The sequence below is a fragment of the Colobus angolensis genome, unplaced genomic scaffold (genome assembly GCF_000951035.1).
Source record: "Colobus angolensis palliatus isolate OR3802 unplaced genomic scaffold, Cang.pa_1.0 Scaffold434, whole genome shotgun sequence".
NCBI classification, from domain to species: Eukaryota; Metazoa; Chordata; class Mammalia; order Primates; family Cercopithecidae; genus Colobus; species Colobus angolensis.
Window position 1 is genome coordinate 1836296 of NW_012117755.1, and position 14763 is coordinate 1851058.

The following is a 14763-nucleotide window of genomic DNA, read 5'->3' on the forward strand; positions in this document are numbered from 1 at the left end:
TTTAATCTGTGATACATATTTCTTTCTCAGGAAGTTTGGGCATGTTGGCATGAGTTATTGTCATACTTGGAGAAAGCCAACAAGTGGCTAAATGAAGTTGAACTTAAACTTAAAACCACTGAAAACATTCCTGGCGGAGCTGAGGAAATCTCTGAGGTGCTACATGTAAGTTGTAAATTAAACCAAATGATGATAATTTATATGCGTTATTAAAAGAGGTCAAGTACCAAATAAAAGACAAATCCAAAGAAAACAACCCAAGAGAGTATAATTACTGTGTTATCACTCAGCATTGGTACTTCGGACAAAGCCTTTGTTCCCCCTAAGAACCTTCTAGGTCACAAGATTTTGCAAAGGGTTTAAATAACCTCTTACAGAGGAAATTTGCCTTTATTGTATCACTAAGTTCTACATAGATACTTTACCTAATTTAATCTACCACAAACCTGCAAAGACAGTGTGAATAAACAATATCACTGCCTTAGGGCTACTCAGGATGATAATATGAAACATTATTTCCAGTTTAAAAGCTGCATTTATTGAATTGGAACATATTTTATACTTACTTAAAATCAAAAATTTATACCTTACAGAATGTTTTGAGTTATTAAATGGATATGCTTTAATATTAGAAATATATCTTTAAAATATTCATAAAATGTAAGTACACTTTTAAGTTTTACTTTGGAGACTTTTAATAATTAAATTTTAAATGAGTTTGCATTTATAAACTTTGACTTACTTCTGACATTTAGTCATTCAAGCTCTATGAATTTTAGTATACTTTTGACTTACCTATATGTAGTGAATATGTTGTTTTAGAGTATGTAGTATATGTACATAAAGCTATAAGTAGTATAGCCCCTGTGTAAATCTATAAAATAAGGAGCATAAGTTATTCAAGATGTGAAGAAAATATAAAATATTTCTTTAGACAGAATAGAATTGTAATCCTAGGACATCAGAGCAGATACCTATGGATCATTTTATTCAACTTCCTAATTTTCAAAAGAAAATTATAAAACCTGCAAAGGTATTAAAGTACAACAAATGAGATCTTCAGTGGGCTTTAATTTTGGCCCTATTTGACTAACCATGACTATAAATTTGTTGTATTCAGAGAAGTTAATTGACCAAACATTTCTTGTGAATCAACAATGTGTTACATGTTCTAGAAAAGATGCAGTAAACTTACAGCACATTAATAAAAGGACAGTGGCCAGAACAGAAGATATGATGATGCTGTTGTCCTATGAAATTGTCAAATTGTACATGGAGCACCATGCTGAATTCTTGATATCACAGTTTAAGTGATGCACTGAAAAACTAGGGCATGTTCAAAAAGGAATGTTAAGGAAAGAGAAAATTTGAAGCCATAATGAAGAGTATTTGGAAAAGATGGGGAAAAAAAAACCTTACCATTACTATTTACTATTTTAGGCAAGGCCCTCACAATGCCCACAACACAGATAAGCAGCGAGGAGGAGGATTGCAAGTGCTCTTATCTTTTATTTCTATCTTGTGGCCATAATTTCTGATTGTTCCTAATTCAGATAATGGAGCCAATAAATGAGATTCCACAGTGAAAAAATAAATAAACACATACGTAAAATTGGTTCTTTGGTAGTGTTGCTGATGCTCATCCAGGAGGACATTTTGAGTGAAAAGGGCTAGATCACCACGTATCAAGGATAGAAACACTGCACGACTTCTAGGTTTTCTTACAACTCAAGATATTTATAACTGATCCCTTAATTTTGCTTTGTTGCCTTTCATCCACCTTTAAAATAATTTATCAAGGTATATACTTCGTTACGTCTTATAAAATAAAGTATCCATTAAAATTATTTACATCCATTTTGCAAATAAATATTTACAAAATTAAGATTTGTTAAAAATAATAAGGAATACAAATTGTAAGGAAAATTATTAACAATTTCATTGTTCTACTCAAAAATTTGATGGCTTTTTAAGTATTTTACAGGTTATGGTGATGTTTTAAATATAAATGTATTTAGGAAGTCTCTATATTTTTATTTTCTTGAAACTTAATAGGAAAATATATTGAGGTTGCTCAAAATTCAAGAAAAATGCATAAACAGGAAAATTTACAAATATGTATTGGAACATTTTCATTTCTTTAAAACAAGGAAAACAGAATATTTAATAAATGTATTAGAACATATGCCCATCGCTTGTTCTACAGATATGTTTGAGGTCCAGTAAGATGAAATTGAATCCTTTGTTTTCCAGCATGCCTACATTTGACACTGAGATTCACTTTCATCATATTATCTAGCCAGGCAACTTTGTCAATTTTCAGCAGTATAGGAGATGGGTATTATTGGGATATACATAACAGAAAATCAGACAACGGCTTAAGCTCACAAAATGATCTTTTCTCACCACAAAAAGAATAGTGAAGGGAAGTTACCCAGGGATGAGGATGGTTCAGCCATATTATGAGGCGAGTAGGCACTCTCTTTCTGCTCTCTCTTCCTGAGCATGAAGGACCTCACACTCAGAGTCACCGCCTGCCATGCAAAGATAATTGTTACACCTCCAGGCCATGCATGTGCAAACAAGTAGGAAGGGCAAAAGGATTCTTCTTGAGAGAGTACTCCTTTTCAAAATTGTGTCACTTGGACACCATTAGCTATCAGAGAAGTTGAGAAATTCAGTGTTCTACCTCTTCAGGTTTTAGAGTTAGGGGACATCAAGGAAAAAGGTGGTTGTGAATCAAGTTTTAAGTTCTCGGTCCACAACACTGTCATAATCCCATGAAGATTCCTGTATGAATGACATCCTATTTTTTGAAGCAAAAATGCTCCTTGGTGTTTCTAATCCTAATTAAAATTTGTTTTAAATTGATTATGACTTAATTATATGTAAATCAGAAGATACTGAGCGTTGTGTGATAATTTATTTAGGAAGAAAAGAGAAATAGTAATTATTGCAAATGTGTTTCAGTCACTTGAAAATTTGATGCAACATTCAGAGGATAACCCAAATCAGATTCGCATATTGGCACAGACCCTAACAGATGGTGGAGTCATGGATGAGCTGATCAATGAGGAACTTGAGACATTTAATTCTCGTTGGAGGGAACTACATGAAGAGGTATGAAGATAAGTGAAAAATCTCCTTAATCTAGTTTGTATTAATGTATAGCAGATACAGGCCTCTCAGATAAAATGAGCAATACTTTAAATATTAGCTTGCAGGTTTCAGAGACAGTCCAAGGCCAGACACTGGGTAAATTCTTTACATGTGTATTATATCATGTGATTTCACAAAAACATTGTAAGTTAGGATTTTTAAAAGGCAACTGAGACATACCAAGAATAGTAACCTTTTTGGGTCTACATACTCTGACCGCAGACTTCTTTATCCTGTTTGAGATAATCCAGTATGTGTGGGTATCCTTTCTCACTTGCTCTCTCATTTTATCCTTCTCCCTCCACTCCACACACATTTGTTGTGTCACATGTAATCTGCTAATAATACATGCAATTCTGTTAGTACCCTGTATTATTTATTCTTCACAAATAACACTAAATTTCTTCTAGATAAATTTTCATACATCACACATGGTGTGATTTTTCAAATCAATACTAAAACAAAATAGCAAATTTCTCCTAGTCAGTGTTTTGCATACTCTCTCCTAAGGGTGAATTATTTGTTAAGAAGAAAACCTATTTTATAATAATGTTTAGTTTTATATTCACTTACTGAGTACAGCTTACTACAGGTGAGATATGGTTCTATGGTTTGATAATAAAAATTTCCTATCCTTCATAACTTATAAACGTTGATTAGTTAAGGAAAAGTTATTGATTTCCTAGAATGTTCAAGACATAAAAACAAATAATATAAGGTATGAAGAGAAAAAGAATAAGGAGGGTAGTAACTAGGGGAGTATGCCAGAAACCATCAACTATTTAATGATTCATTGAATAGTCAATGTCGGGGACCTTTTGACATGCGTACAGATTGAAGGAGAACATCTTGAGTGGGAAAACCTCTTCTCCAATTCTGAAGAGAAGTAGGTGAGGGTGGGGCAGATATCTGCAAATGTACAGGCAGCGGCCTCCAGTTTGGAATCCTGCCACTATATTTGGTGGGTGGCATATCCATATTTTATCCAAATCAACATAAGGAATTGGGGATTGGAAAAGGGGAAATCCAAACAATCTCTTGATATCTTCATCATTGTTGCACTATTGCTGGATCTGAGTCAAATAGATATGGCTATGTGGCAAGTAAATCAAAGATCATTTCAATGTGGGTTTTGATATGGAATTAGAATGTGATTTTGTTTCTATTTGAATATTAGTGTCAGGTAGGAGAGAGCAGTTCAAGCAAAAAATTAAAAGTTGTTGTAAAGCTGACCTTGGCTTAGCTGTGAAAAGACTCTTTTTTTTTTTTTTGAGACAGGGTCTTGCTCTGTCACTCAGAGTGGAGTGCAGTGGCATGATCATGGCTCACTGTAGCCTCAACCTCCCTGGGCTCAGGTGATCTTCCCACCTCAGCCTCCTGAGTAGCTGGGACTACAGGTGCATGCTGCCACTCCCGGCTATTTTTTATTTATTTATTTATTTTTGGTGACATGTGGTTTTGCCATGTTGTCCAGGCTGGTCTTGAACTCCTGGGTTCAAGCTATCCACTTGCCTTGGCCTCCCAAAGTGGTGGGACTACAGCTGTGAATGACCACACCTGGCCGAGATCCAACTTTAATGTTTGACATTTTTCAGTACTCATCTGTTCTGTCCTTAGGAATAGCTTCGTCTCTAATTTTACTTTGGTATTAACTCTATTAATGTAATTATCTTACAATCCTTTATTAACACAAAACTACTTATAACCTATTTCAAAGGTTGTTGGTATAAAACCTGACATTTCCCCCAAATAAAACATAATTCAGTTCAGCAGCATACCTTGGTTCAACACCTATTCTCTTATTTTCTGGACTGAGTTGTTAAAGCATAAAAATTTGAATAAGAAAATACTTGAAACTTGGGCTAGAGTAACCCCTTGTATTAGTCAGGGTCCAGACAGGGCACAGAAACCGCACGGTCACTTAAACAGAGAAAGTTTAACACAAATAAGTATTAACTACTTACTGGAAATTAATTTTTAATAGAGAATAAAAGAGATCTCTAAAGAATACCCTAAGCCTGAGGAATAGTACCCAAAAAAGGAACTAATATGGAAAGATAGGATCTTAACCCAAGGCTGGATTCAGACTTCTTTAGAAAGGGTGTATCTGCCTCCCATGGGATGACAGAGAAGTTTCCTTCATTGACCCAATCCAGAACAAGTCTATAGCCAGTGGGCTGAAGCTAGTGTGAAGAGAATATTGGAGTGGAATGCTGACAGAATTCACAGAGAAGTAGCCTATGGTGGGGAACCATTGAATTTGCTAGAACGCTGGCTGGTGTATTCATTGGACATGTTGGGAAACTACCTGTAGTGGATGCTGCTAAACTTCAGGAAATGAGGTGGGGCTCCGGGAAGTTGCGAATGGATTTGCCACCCATCCTCAACTTGCTTATTGGGTACCCATAGAACTTGTCAAACAAGACCCATAGTGTTGCTGGAAGTCTTTTGGGTAAAGCAGGGGGGTGAGGTGAGCCTTACTGGGCATTCCATAGGCCAACCTAGAGGCACAGGATTGAAAAAGAATTGAAAGCACACTGGAACAGACAAACGTCTACCTCCCCCATTGTCACTCCAGCACCCTTTACTGATAGAACTTAATAGCATGCCAGCTGACAAGGGGAGAAATGTTCCCATATCAAAACCAGGATTATGTTGAAAGGCAAAAAATTGATAACTGGCAAATCCCTCTGTAATTCACTGGCTATGTGATCTTGAGTAACATTTTTAAACTTCCATTTCCTCATCCTGTTTCATGGGTTTTTTTTTGTAAACAAAATATAAAATACTGCACTTAGAGTACTTACTATGTTTCCAGGAACATAGTATATATTCAATAAATTATTCAATAAATTTAATAAATTATTTTATCTTTACTAGATCATACGCTAGGGTATCAGCCCTCAAAAAAGTGTGTGTGTGTGTGTGTGTGCGGTGTGTGTGTGTGTGTTTGGGTATAAATATATACATAATATTACATATGTGAATATATCTATAAATAAATAAATGTGTGTGTGTGTGTGTGTGTATCCCTCTGAGGGCAGTGATAGGTAAATAAATGCAGATGGTACAATATGAAATACAATGAAATGCACATGCCTCCATTAGTTAAATAAAATGCTAAGATAGATAAAAAGGATTTTTATCACCCTCTAAGCCTTAAAATCAGAACCTCTCCACTTCAACCTCAATGATCAATTAAGCAGAGTGTTAAAATAACAATAAATCTAAAATAAATAAACTTGAAACTATTATCAGTCCTAGCTGTGTTTATATTACATATTTGGCCAGTAATTTGGAGCTGTTTGACAGTGAAAATAAAGCATTTGTAGTCTTTACCACGTTCATGAAAACCACATTGTGTTAAACATGATATCCTTCTCAAATTCTGTAGTATCAGCATGTAATAAACTGATATGACCTTAAAGATACAATGTTAAATTAAAACAATATGTAATAATAGGACTTTTGTATTTCTCGGGCTTTGCTCAGCACTTTGATCAATTCCAAACTACTTAGGTAATAAAGACACAGCTAATATTTTGTTAGCTAAATCAATCCTTTGGATATTTCCACTATCTAGTTAGAAAGACTGGTGTTTTGATGCAGTCGAATGAGCCTTGGGATAAATTATCTGAGGGGCTGAAGAAGCAAAATGATTAAAGTAACTGAGTTTTTAAATCAATTTTTAAAAATCTTGTACATTAATGTGTTATAATCAAGAATTCTGAATTTGTTTTAGGCCATGATTTTCTTGATTTTTGGTTGGTTAAAGAAAAACAGTTTTTATTTTATTTTTATTTTCTATTTTTATTTATTTATTTTTGAGACAGAGCCTCTCTCTGAAGCCCAGGCTGGAGTGCAATGGCACGATCTTGGCTCACTGCAACCTCTGCCTCCTGGGTTCAAGCGATTCTTCTGCTTCAGCCAGTTTTTCTATTAACAAACAAAGTGCCCTTTAATTCGAAGACGAACCTTAACCCATTTTTAAAAATCAATTAAGTGCCTATGTCAGAGGTTTGCGAGGTTTTTATATTGCCTACCTAATGTTTCTTATAGCTGCAATTATGCAGAACTAAGGTAACATTCAATTGCCTGTTAAATCAATCAAACAGCCAGACTTTTATTGCCTATGAATATTTAAAAGAGACTCACTAGATCCCATTCCTAATTTCAGAGTGTGAGTTTGCATTCAAATAAGTAATACATTATTTCCATCACTTCAAAAGGCATCTTTCATTCTTGATAATCATATGGCAGTATATTTTCTACTCAGAGTAATGATTTGAAAGATGGTTAGCAAACCAGGCAACATCTCCAAAAGACATACCAAATCATATAATTTTTATAACTATTATAATAGCTTTATTCTCTAACAGGATAACCAAGCAGCCAAAGATGTTTTAGTAATGCAACAAAATGAATAATAATATTGGTAATAGTATTTGGTTACAGAGGTCCAGGTACTGTTTTAATGTCAGATATGTATTTTCTCATTTAGTTCTCACAATAGCCTTATGATACAGGGTGGTGTTTGTTTTTGTTTTTTCTTTTTTTGAGATGGAGTCTTGCCTTGTCGCCCAGGCTGGAGTACAAGGGTGCAATCTCAGCTCACTGCAATCTCCACCTCCCAGGTTCAAGCGATTATCCTGCCTCAGGCTCCCAAGTAGCTGGGATTACAGGCGCATGCCACTATGCCGGGCTAATTTTTGTATTTTTTAGTAGAGATGGAATTTTACCATGTTGGCCAGGCTGGCCTCAAACACCTGCCCTCAGGTGATCCACCCGCCTTGGCCTCCCAAAGTGCTGAGATTACAGGTGTGAGCCCCCGCACCTGGCCGATATAGGGTTTTTTATATTCCCATTCTATAGAAATGGAAAGGATAGTAAAGGCCCTAGGAAGAACCGATTGAGCATTTAGACCCATCTCTTTACACTTGAAGCCTAGGCACATGACCATTTGGCTGTACTACTTCCAATCTCTGTGACCCTTTTCATGCATTAAATATAAAAACTCTCTGCTAATAAGTGAATATGGCAATTAACTAGCTTCCCAATTTTTAAGGAAAACTTAAAACATGACCTTAGAAATATTAGGGCTGACTAATTAAAATAAAATTTAGAGTCTTAAATATTAAAGTCACACATTTAGAAGTCCAAAGCCTTTACCGCTTCTCTTGATGAGTGATTATTTCACCTGTTTCATGGAATATTGCGCCCATTTCAGTCACTTTCAAAGATGACTGTAAGTTGTTTTGCCTGACATGAAATAGCAAATATACTAAAAGAGAAAGTGATCGAAATTGGTTAATTCTACTGAAATAGTAATGTTTAGGATAGACTGCTAGAGAGACCTATTAATTTTTCCTGGTAGTTATGACTTTGAATTTTTCCCTCAGTGTCACATCTGCCTTAGCATAGATATGCCAGAATGGAAGAATATTCCTTGAAGGAAGATTATAAAGTAATCTAGGAAAATAAGTGACATGTTATGCCTTATTAATTTGTCAATATGCTTATTTTTAGAAAATATCTGTCTATAATAAGAGAAATAGCCACTAATTGTTGAGCACAGTTTTATGTCAGTCCTTTTGCTAGGCAGTTAGAAGCAAGATCAAACTTAAATCCCACATTTGTTTTATGAAATAGATTTGATTAGCTTACTTCACACATGTTGTGATAGGGCTGACTTCTGTTCTCAAGGGCTAGGACAACTAAGTCTTCTATAATGCCCTCTGCAAAGCACCAGGATGCTGGAAAATGTCTAGTAGATATATTTTATTTTGTTTTCAAGGAAGTATAAGTAAACTTTTAAAGGCCAGGAAAAAAATCAGATGAAACTGAAGTCATACCGTAATATGACTATGAGCACTGACATTTGTATTGCCCTGGAGTTAAAAACTAATACTGGGAACCCCAATTTTAGGTGAATTAAGTCATTTGGTGGAAAGGAAATATCCTCTGGCTCAAGAAAATGGGGAAGCTAAACACAGATGCCACATAAAACTGGGGTTCTCTCAGTAAAATAATGGGCAGAGAGACTTCTATCGGCACAGAGAACAAACATAAAAAGGCATCTCTCTTCTCACTGTGAGTGAAAAGTAATAGTAAGAATAATTATGATAATGCCACCTGAAAATGTGTGTAGGCCTATTCTTGTAAGGTGAGGAACCCTTGATTGTGTATTATCACAAAGGGTAAAGAAATATCCAAACAAGGGATTAAGTCAAAGTAGCACTAGGTTAGGCGCGTCCTAATATTAGTTAGAAGGAAATGCAAATTCTTTACCACGAAAAGTGCCCTCAGCGTCCTCACAGATTAAACTCGGAAATTTGAGCTCAACATAAACACATAAACACACACACACACACAAGAAAAGCCGTCATGAAGCACAGTCAGCTCATACAACAAAGGGTGAGTTTACTTCTAGAATTTCAGATATTAGAGTTGCAAGATGTATAGTATAAAATAAATAGGTAAAATATTATAGAAATGTTATTGAAGATTTTAAAAATAAAACATTGTAAAAATGGAATAAAGAAATCAAAATTAAACAACTAAAATTAAAAATTAGAAAATGAATATATTATATATATATACATATATATACACATATTAGTTGAAAGAAATGAATTAAGAGAAAACTAAAAGATAATGTACAGACTGTGTTACCAAAAACTAAGGAGATGGAAGATGTGAGCAAGAAGGTAATAGATACAGGGGTAGGGAATAGAATATGAACATATAACTTATCTCAATGGGAGTTTTCAAAGAGGAGAATAAAGAAAATGGAGATTGTTATTACTCAGTGTAAAAATCAGATAATCCAATTTAAAAGTGGGTAGTTAATCTCAATAGACATTTCTCCAGTGAAGACATACATATGGCCCACATATATATGAAAAAGGTACTCAAAATCATTAATCATCAGGGCTATGTAAATCAAAACCACAATGATGTATGTCTTCACACCTGTTAGAATGGAAACTATTTAAAAAGAAAATTGAGAGATGGCAAGTTTGGCAAGGATGTGGAGAAAAGGGCCCCTTGTACCCTGATGGCAGGAATATTAATTTGTGCTGACACTATGGGAAACAGTATGGAGATTCCTAAAAACAAAACAAACAAACAAACAAAAATAGAATTACCATATGATCCAGCAATTCCACGTCTAGGGATATATCCAAAGGAAATTAAATCAGAATGTCAAAGAGATTATCTGTACTCTATTGTTTATTGCAGCACTATTTACAATAGCAAAGATATGGAGACAACCTAAATGTCCATTGACAGGTGAAAGGAAAAAGAAAATGTGGTATATACATAAAATGAAATATTACTCAGCCCTTTAAAAAGAAGCAAATCCTGCTGTTTGCTGTAACAACATGGATAAAGCTGGAGGACATTATGCTACATGAAGTAAGCCAGACATAGAAAGATAAATAGTACATGATACCACTTATATTATGAATCTACTACAGTCAAACTAATGGAAGCAGAATGTGGAATGCTTCCTGCCAGGGGCTGGGGGAAGGGAAAAAATGGAGAGGTATTTGTAAAAGGGTACAATGTTGAGGTTTTATAATATAGATAATTCCCAGAGATCTACTGTAAAGCATATTGCCTGTAATTAACAATACTCTACTTAAAATTTGCTAAGAGAATAGACCTTATGTTAAGTGTTCTGTTACAGAATAATAATAACAATAATACTAGAACAGGAGGAAAGTTTTGAAGATGATGAATAGGTTTATGTCATAGACTGAGGTAATGTTTTTATTGTTTGATATTTATCTCAATTCTCAGCAAGTTGTATATGTTAATTATATACAGCTTTCTTGTATGTCATAAGAATTTTTTTAAAAAAATGGAGATGGAGTAATATATGAAGGATATTAAAGGAAAATTTTTGAGAGCCAGTGACATAAACTATTTAAACAGCACATTATGTAACAGGCAAAAAAATAAATAAATAAATACAAATCCAATCATCAGACATATCACAGTGAAAGTGCAGAAATCCAAAGACAAATTTATATTAGCAGCCAGAGGTGAGATGAATAACCTACAAAGGAATGAAATTTAGACTGACATTAGACTTCTTATCTACAACAATGAGTAAGAATAAAGCAATGAAAAATATTTTCAAGATATTGAAAAAATTACTGTCAACCTAGAATTCTGAACTCAACAAAATTAGTTCTTCAGAGTAAGAGGAAATTGGACATTATCAGAGTGAAAGTGAGATTTTACCCCAAGAGACCCTTACTACAAAAACAACTAAAATAAGTCTTAAGAATTAGAAGTAGTAGAAAAATAAGTTGCAAAGGTTTTAGATACAAGTAAGTATGATGAAAAAATAGTTAAGCTTTTAAATACAAAAGGCATTCGTTGCATAAAATATATAAGAATATCTAATTTGCATTTACAATAATTTTGATCTAAAATACTAGATTAAGAACAATATGGAGGGGAAGTACAGTCACAAGCCCTTTTATTTAGAAAGAGGGTAGAGATAGTGTCTAAATCTCGACTTTATTATGCTGTAATAAATTGTCAGGGATAACCACTAATGGAGCATTCAGCTTGCAAGCAATAAAAGAATGATCAAAGGAACAGTTTTCAATCAATATGCAGTAAAGCAAGAAAGAAGGAAAACAAATCGGAAAAATATGAGATGAGCATAAAATAAAAGATAAGATGGTAGAAAATAGAAATAGAAAAAAATAGAAGAAAATAGATGGTAGAAAAGTACATCAGTGGCCGGGCGCGGTGGATCATGCCTTAATCCCAGCACTTTGGGAGGCTGAGGCAGGCAGACCAGCCTGGCCAGCAAGGTGATACCCGGTCTCTGCTAAAAATAAAAACAAACAAACAAACAAACAAAAAACTATCTAGGTATGGTGGCAGGTACCTGTAATCCCAGCTACTTGGGAGGCTGAGACAGGAGAATTATTTGAACCCGGGGAGTGGAAGTTGCAGTGAGCTGAGATCGCACCATTTCACTCCAGCCTGGGTAGAAGAGCAAAACTCCATCGAGAGAGAGAGAGACAGAGAGACAGAGAGAGAGAGAGAGAGAGAGAGAGAGAGAGAGAGGAAAAAGAAAATAAATCTGTAGTCCTAAAACTATTTGCTCAATACATTTACTGTAGAAATGTTCAGAATAAAGCATCAAAATTCAAAGTATATTGTTTTTAAGAAAGGATTAATCAATAAAAAGCTTAGACACCTAATTTATTTCCAGCAAAATAGACATTATGGTCAATATCATTATTAGGCAAAAAATGGAGCAAAATATAACAGTTCTAAAACTTGTACATACCTGGCCAGGCATGGTGGCTCACGCCTCTAATCCCAGCACTTTGAGAGGTGGGTGGCTCACCTGAGGTCAGGAGTTCGAGACCAACCTGGGCAGCATGGTGAAACTCCATCTCTACTAAAAATACAAAAATTAACAAGGCGTGGTGGTGCATGCCTGTAGTCCCAGATACTTGGGAGGCTGAGACGGGAGAATTGCTTGAATTTGGGAGGCAGGGGTTGCAGTGAGCTGAGACTGCACTCTAGCCTGGGTGACTGAATGAGACTGTGTCAAAACAAACAAAAAAAATCTTGTACATACCTGGGAAAATAACTTTACATAAAGCAAAAGTTCACAGAATAACAAGAAGAAATACACAACTACATCAGCATGGTGGGAAATTTCATAATGCCTCTTTCTTTCAAGACACCAGACAAAAGTTAGTGAAGACAGTGATGATTAACAGTTGATAAGTTGGATATAGACTGTATAGAGAACCCCAAATCAGAGTATAAATTTTGTCTCAAGTGCATAGAAATGTCAATACATTTCACATGCTCTTAAATTTGTAACAAGTTAGAATCAATAGTAAAAACTTGACTAAAGTAAATAATTCATGGGTCAAAGATGAGGTCAAAATGGATAGTTAAAATTCATAGAACTGAGTGATAATACAAATTAAAATTAAAACTAATTGGCTCCTGTTAATTTTTATAAAAGAGAAGGACTGAAACTAATGAGCTAACTGCCCATCTCAAGAAAATAGGGAAAAGTATAATAAATGCAGAGAAAGTAAATGGAAAGAGAAGAATTGAAGAGCAGAAATAAATAAAAACAACATGGAATCAAAAAAATTTAAATGCCCATATTTATGTTTTAATTAGAGAGATCAACTGAGAAGAAAGTAAAAAAAATACAGTTTTAAGGATGAAAACGTTACAACTACAGTTATAGCATACTTTTAAAATGTAGAAAATACTAGAAACTATGCAAATACATTTAGAAACTTAAGTGAAATGGATGAATTTCTAGGAGAATATTGCTACAAAAATGATGAAAGAGGATATAGAAAGCCTGAGGAGACAGAAATTTAATCACAAGTTAAATGTCTTCCTACAAAGACTACATTAGACTGAGATTGTTTTACATTCGAATTTGAACACAGTTTCTAGGAATAGATAATTCCAATCATCAACAAACTCAGAGAGTAGAATATATAAAGCAGTATACATGTCTGGAAAATACAAGGTTAGAAAATATTTTTTACCAAAATCAGACAAAAATGAAACAGGAAGGAAAACCCTATACCAATTTCAGTCATGAATTAATAAGGAAAAGTTCTGAAACAAATTATTGACCAACTGGATCCAGGTGTGTATGAAACAGTGTTTAAATTTAATGTGCTCCCTTTCCTTTCTATATTCACTCTTTATAATACCTTATGCAATGTCATGGCTTGAAATACAATTTACATGCTAATTATTCTTAAAATATTATTTCTGGCACAGACTTTTGCCCTTAACTTCAGACCATATGTCCGGCCTCCTATTGTGTATTTTTCTCTTTGGATATCTCACAGGCTACTCAAACTTGACATACTCAGATAACAGCTCCTATCAAAGCTACCCAACACCGTTTTCCCCACCTTTGTTAATGCCATCTCATCCCTGAAAGTTCTCTTACCAAAACTTCTAAAGCGAATTTTGGTTCTTGTCTGTCTTTACCAGCCTTTCTCTCAGCAGATCTGAAAGATGATCTCAGCAGATCTAAATGTCATCTAGTGGGCAATGAGAGACATATTTTTTTTTGTATTAATCAAGTTATTTTAACTTCAGTCACACTAGGCCCACTTTTATGCTTGCTGGTACTAGGTAGGGTACTACTAGAAAGAAATATCAAAACTTGTGGCCTCTGAGAATGGTGTGAACCCAGAAGGTGGAGCTTGCAGTGAGCTGAGATAGCGCCTCTGAACTCCAGACTCTGTCTCAAAAAACAACAACAACAACAACAACAACAGCAAACTTGTGGCCTCTGGCTATACATAGGCTGTTGCCATAAAGAGATGGTATTAAATCTATGCTCCAGATGATTGAAGAAGCTAAATATCTAAGGGGAAAAAAAGGCTGACTCTTCATCTGTTTTACTTCTAAGATATAGGTATTATTTTCAGCAAAAAAAAAGTAGTCCAAAAAAGATGAATCTGTATACTAAATTATTGATCAGATTACCCTTAAGGACTAAGGTTTTGGAGATGTTCAACTTTAATGTGAAGTATATGAACCAGGTGAGCTGTGTTTAAAGAGTAA

General features: G+C 34.6%; 1 protein-coding gene across 1 annotated transcript in view; it reads left to right on the plus strand.

The window, feature by feature from the left end:
• The window catches only part of DMD (dystrophin), a 2170472-nt gene that overhangs the window by 804257 nt on the left and 1351452 nt on the right, over window positions 1-14763 (plus strand). Inside the window, exons 28-29 of the mRNA XM_011957103.1 lie at window positions 31-165; window positions 2971-3120. Of these exons, the coding sequence (XP_011812493.1) occupies window positions 31-165; window positions 2971-3120 (285 nt within the window). The remainder of the gene's footprint in view (window positions 1-30; window positions 166-2970; window positions 3121-14763) is intronic.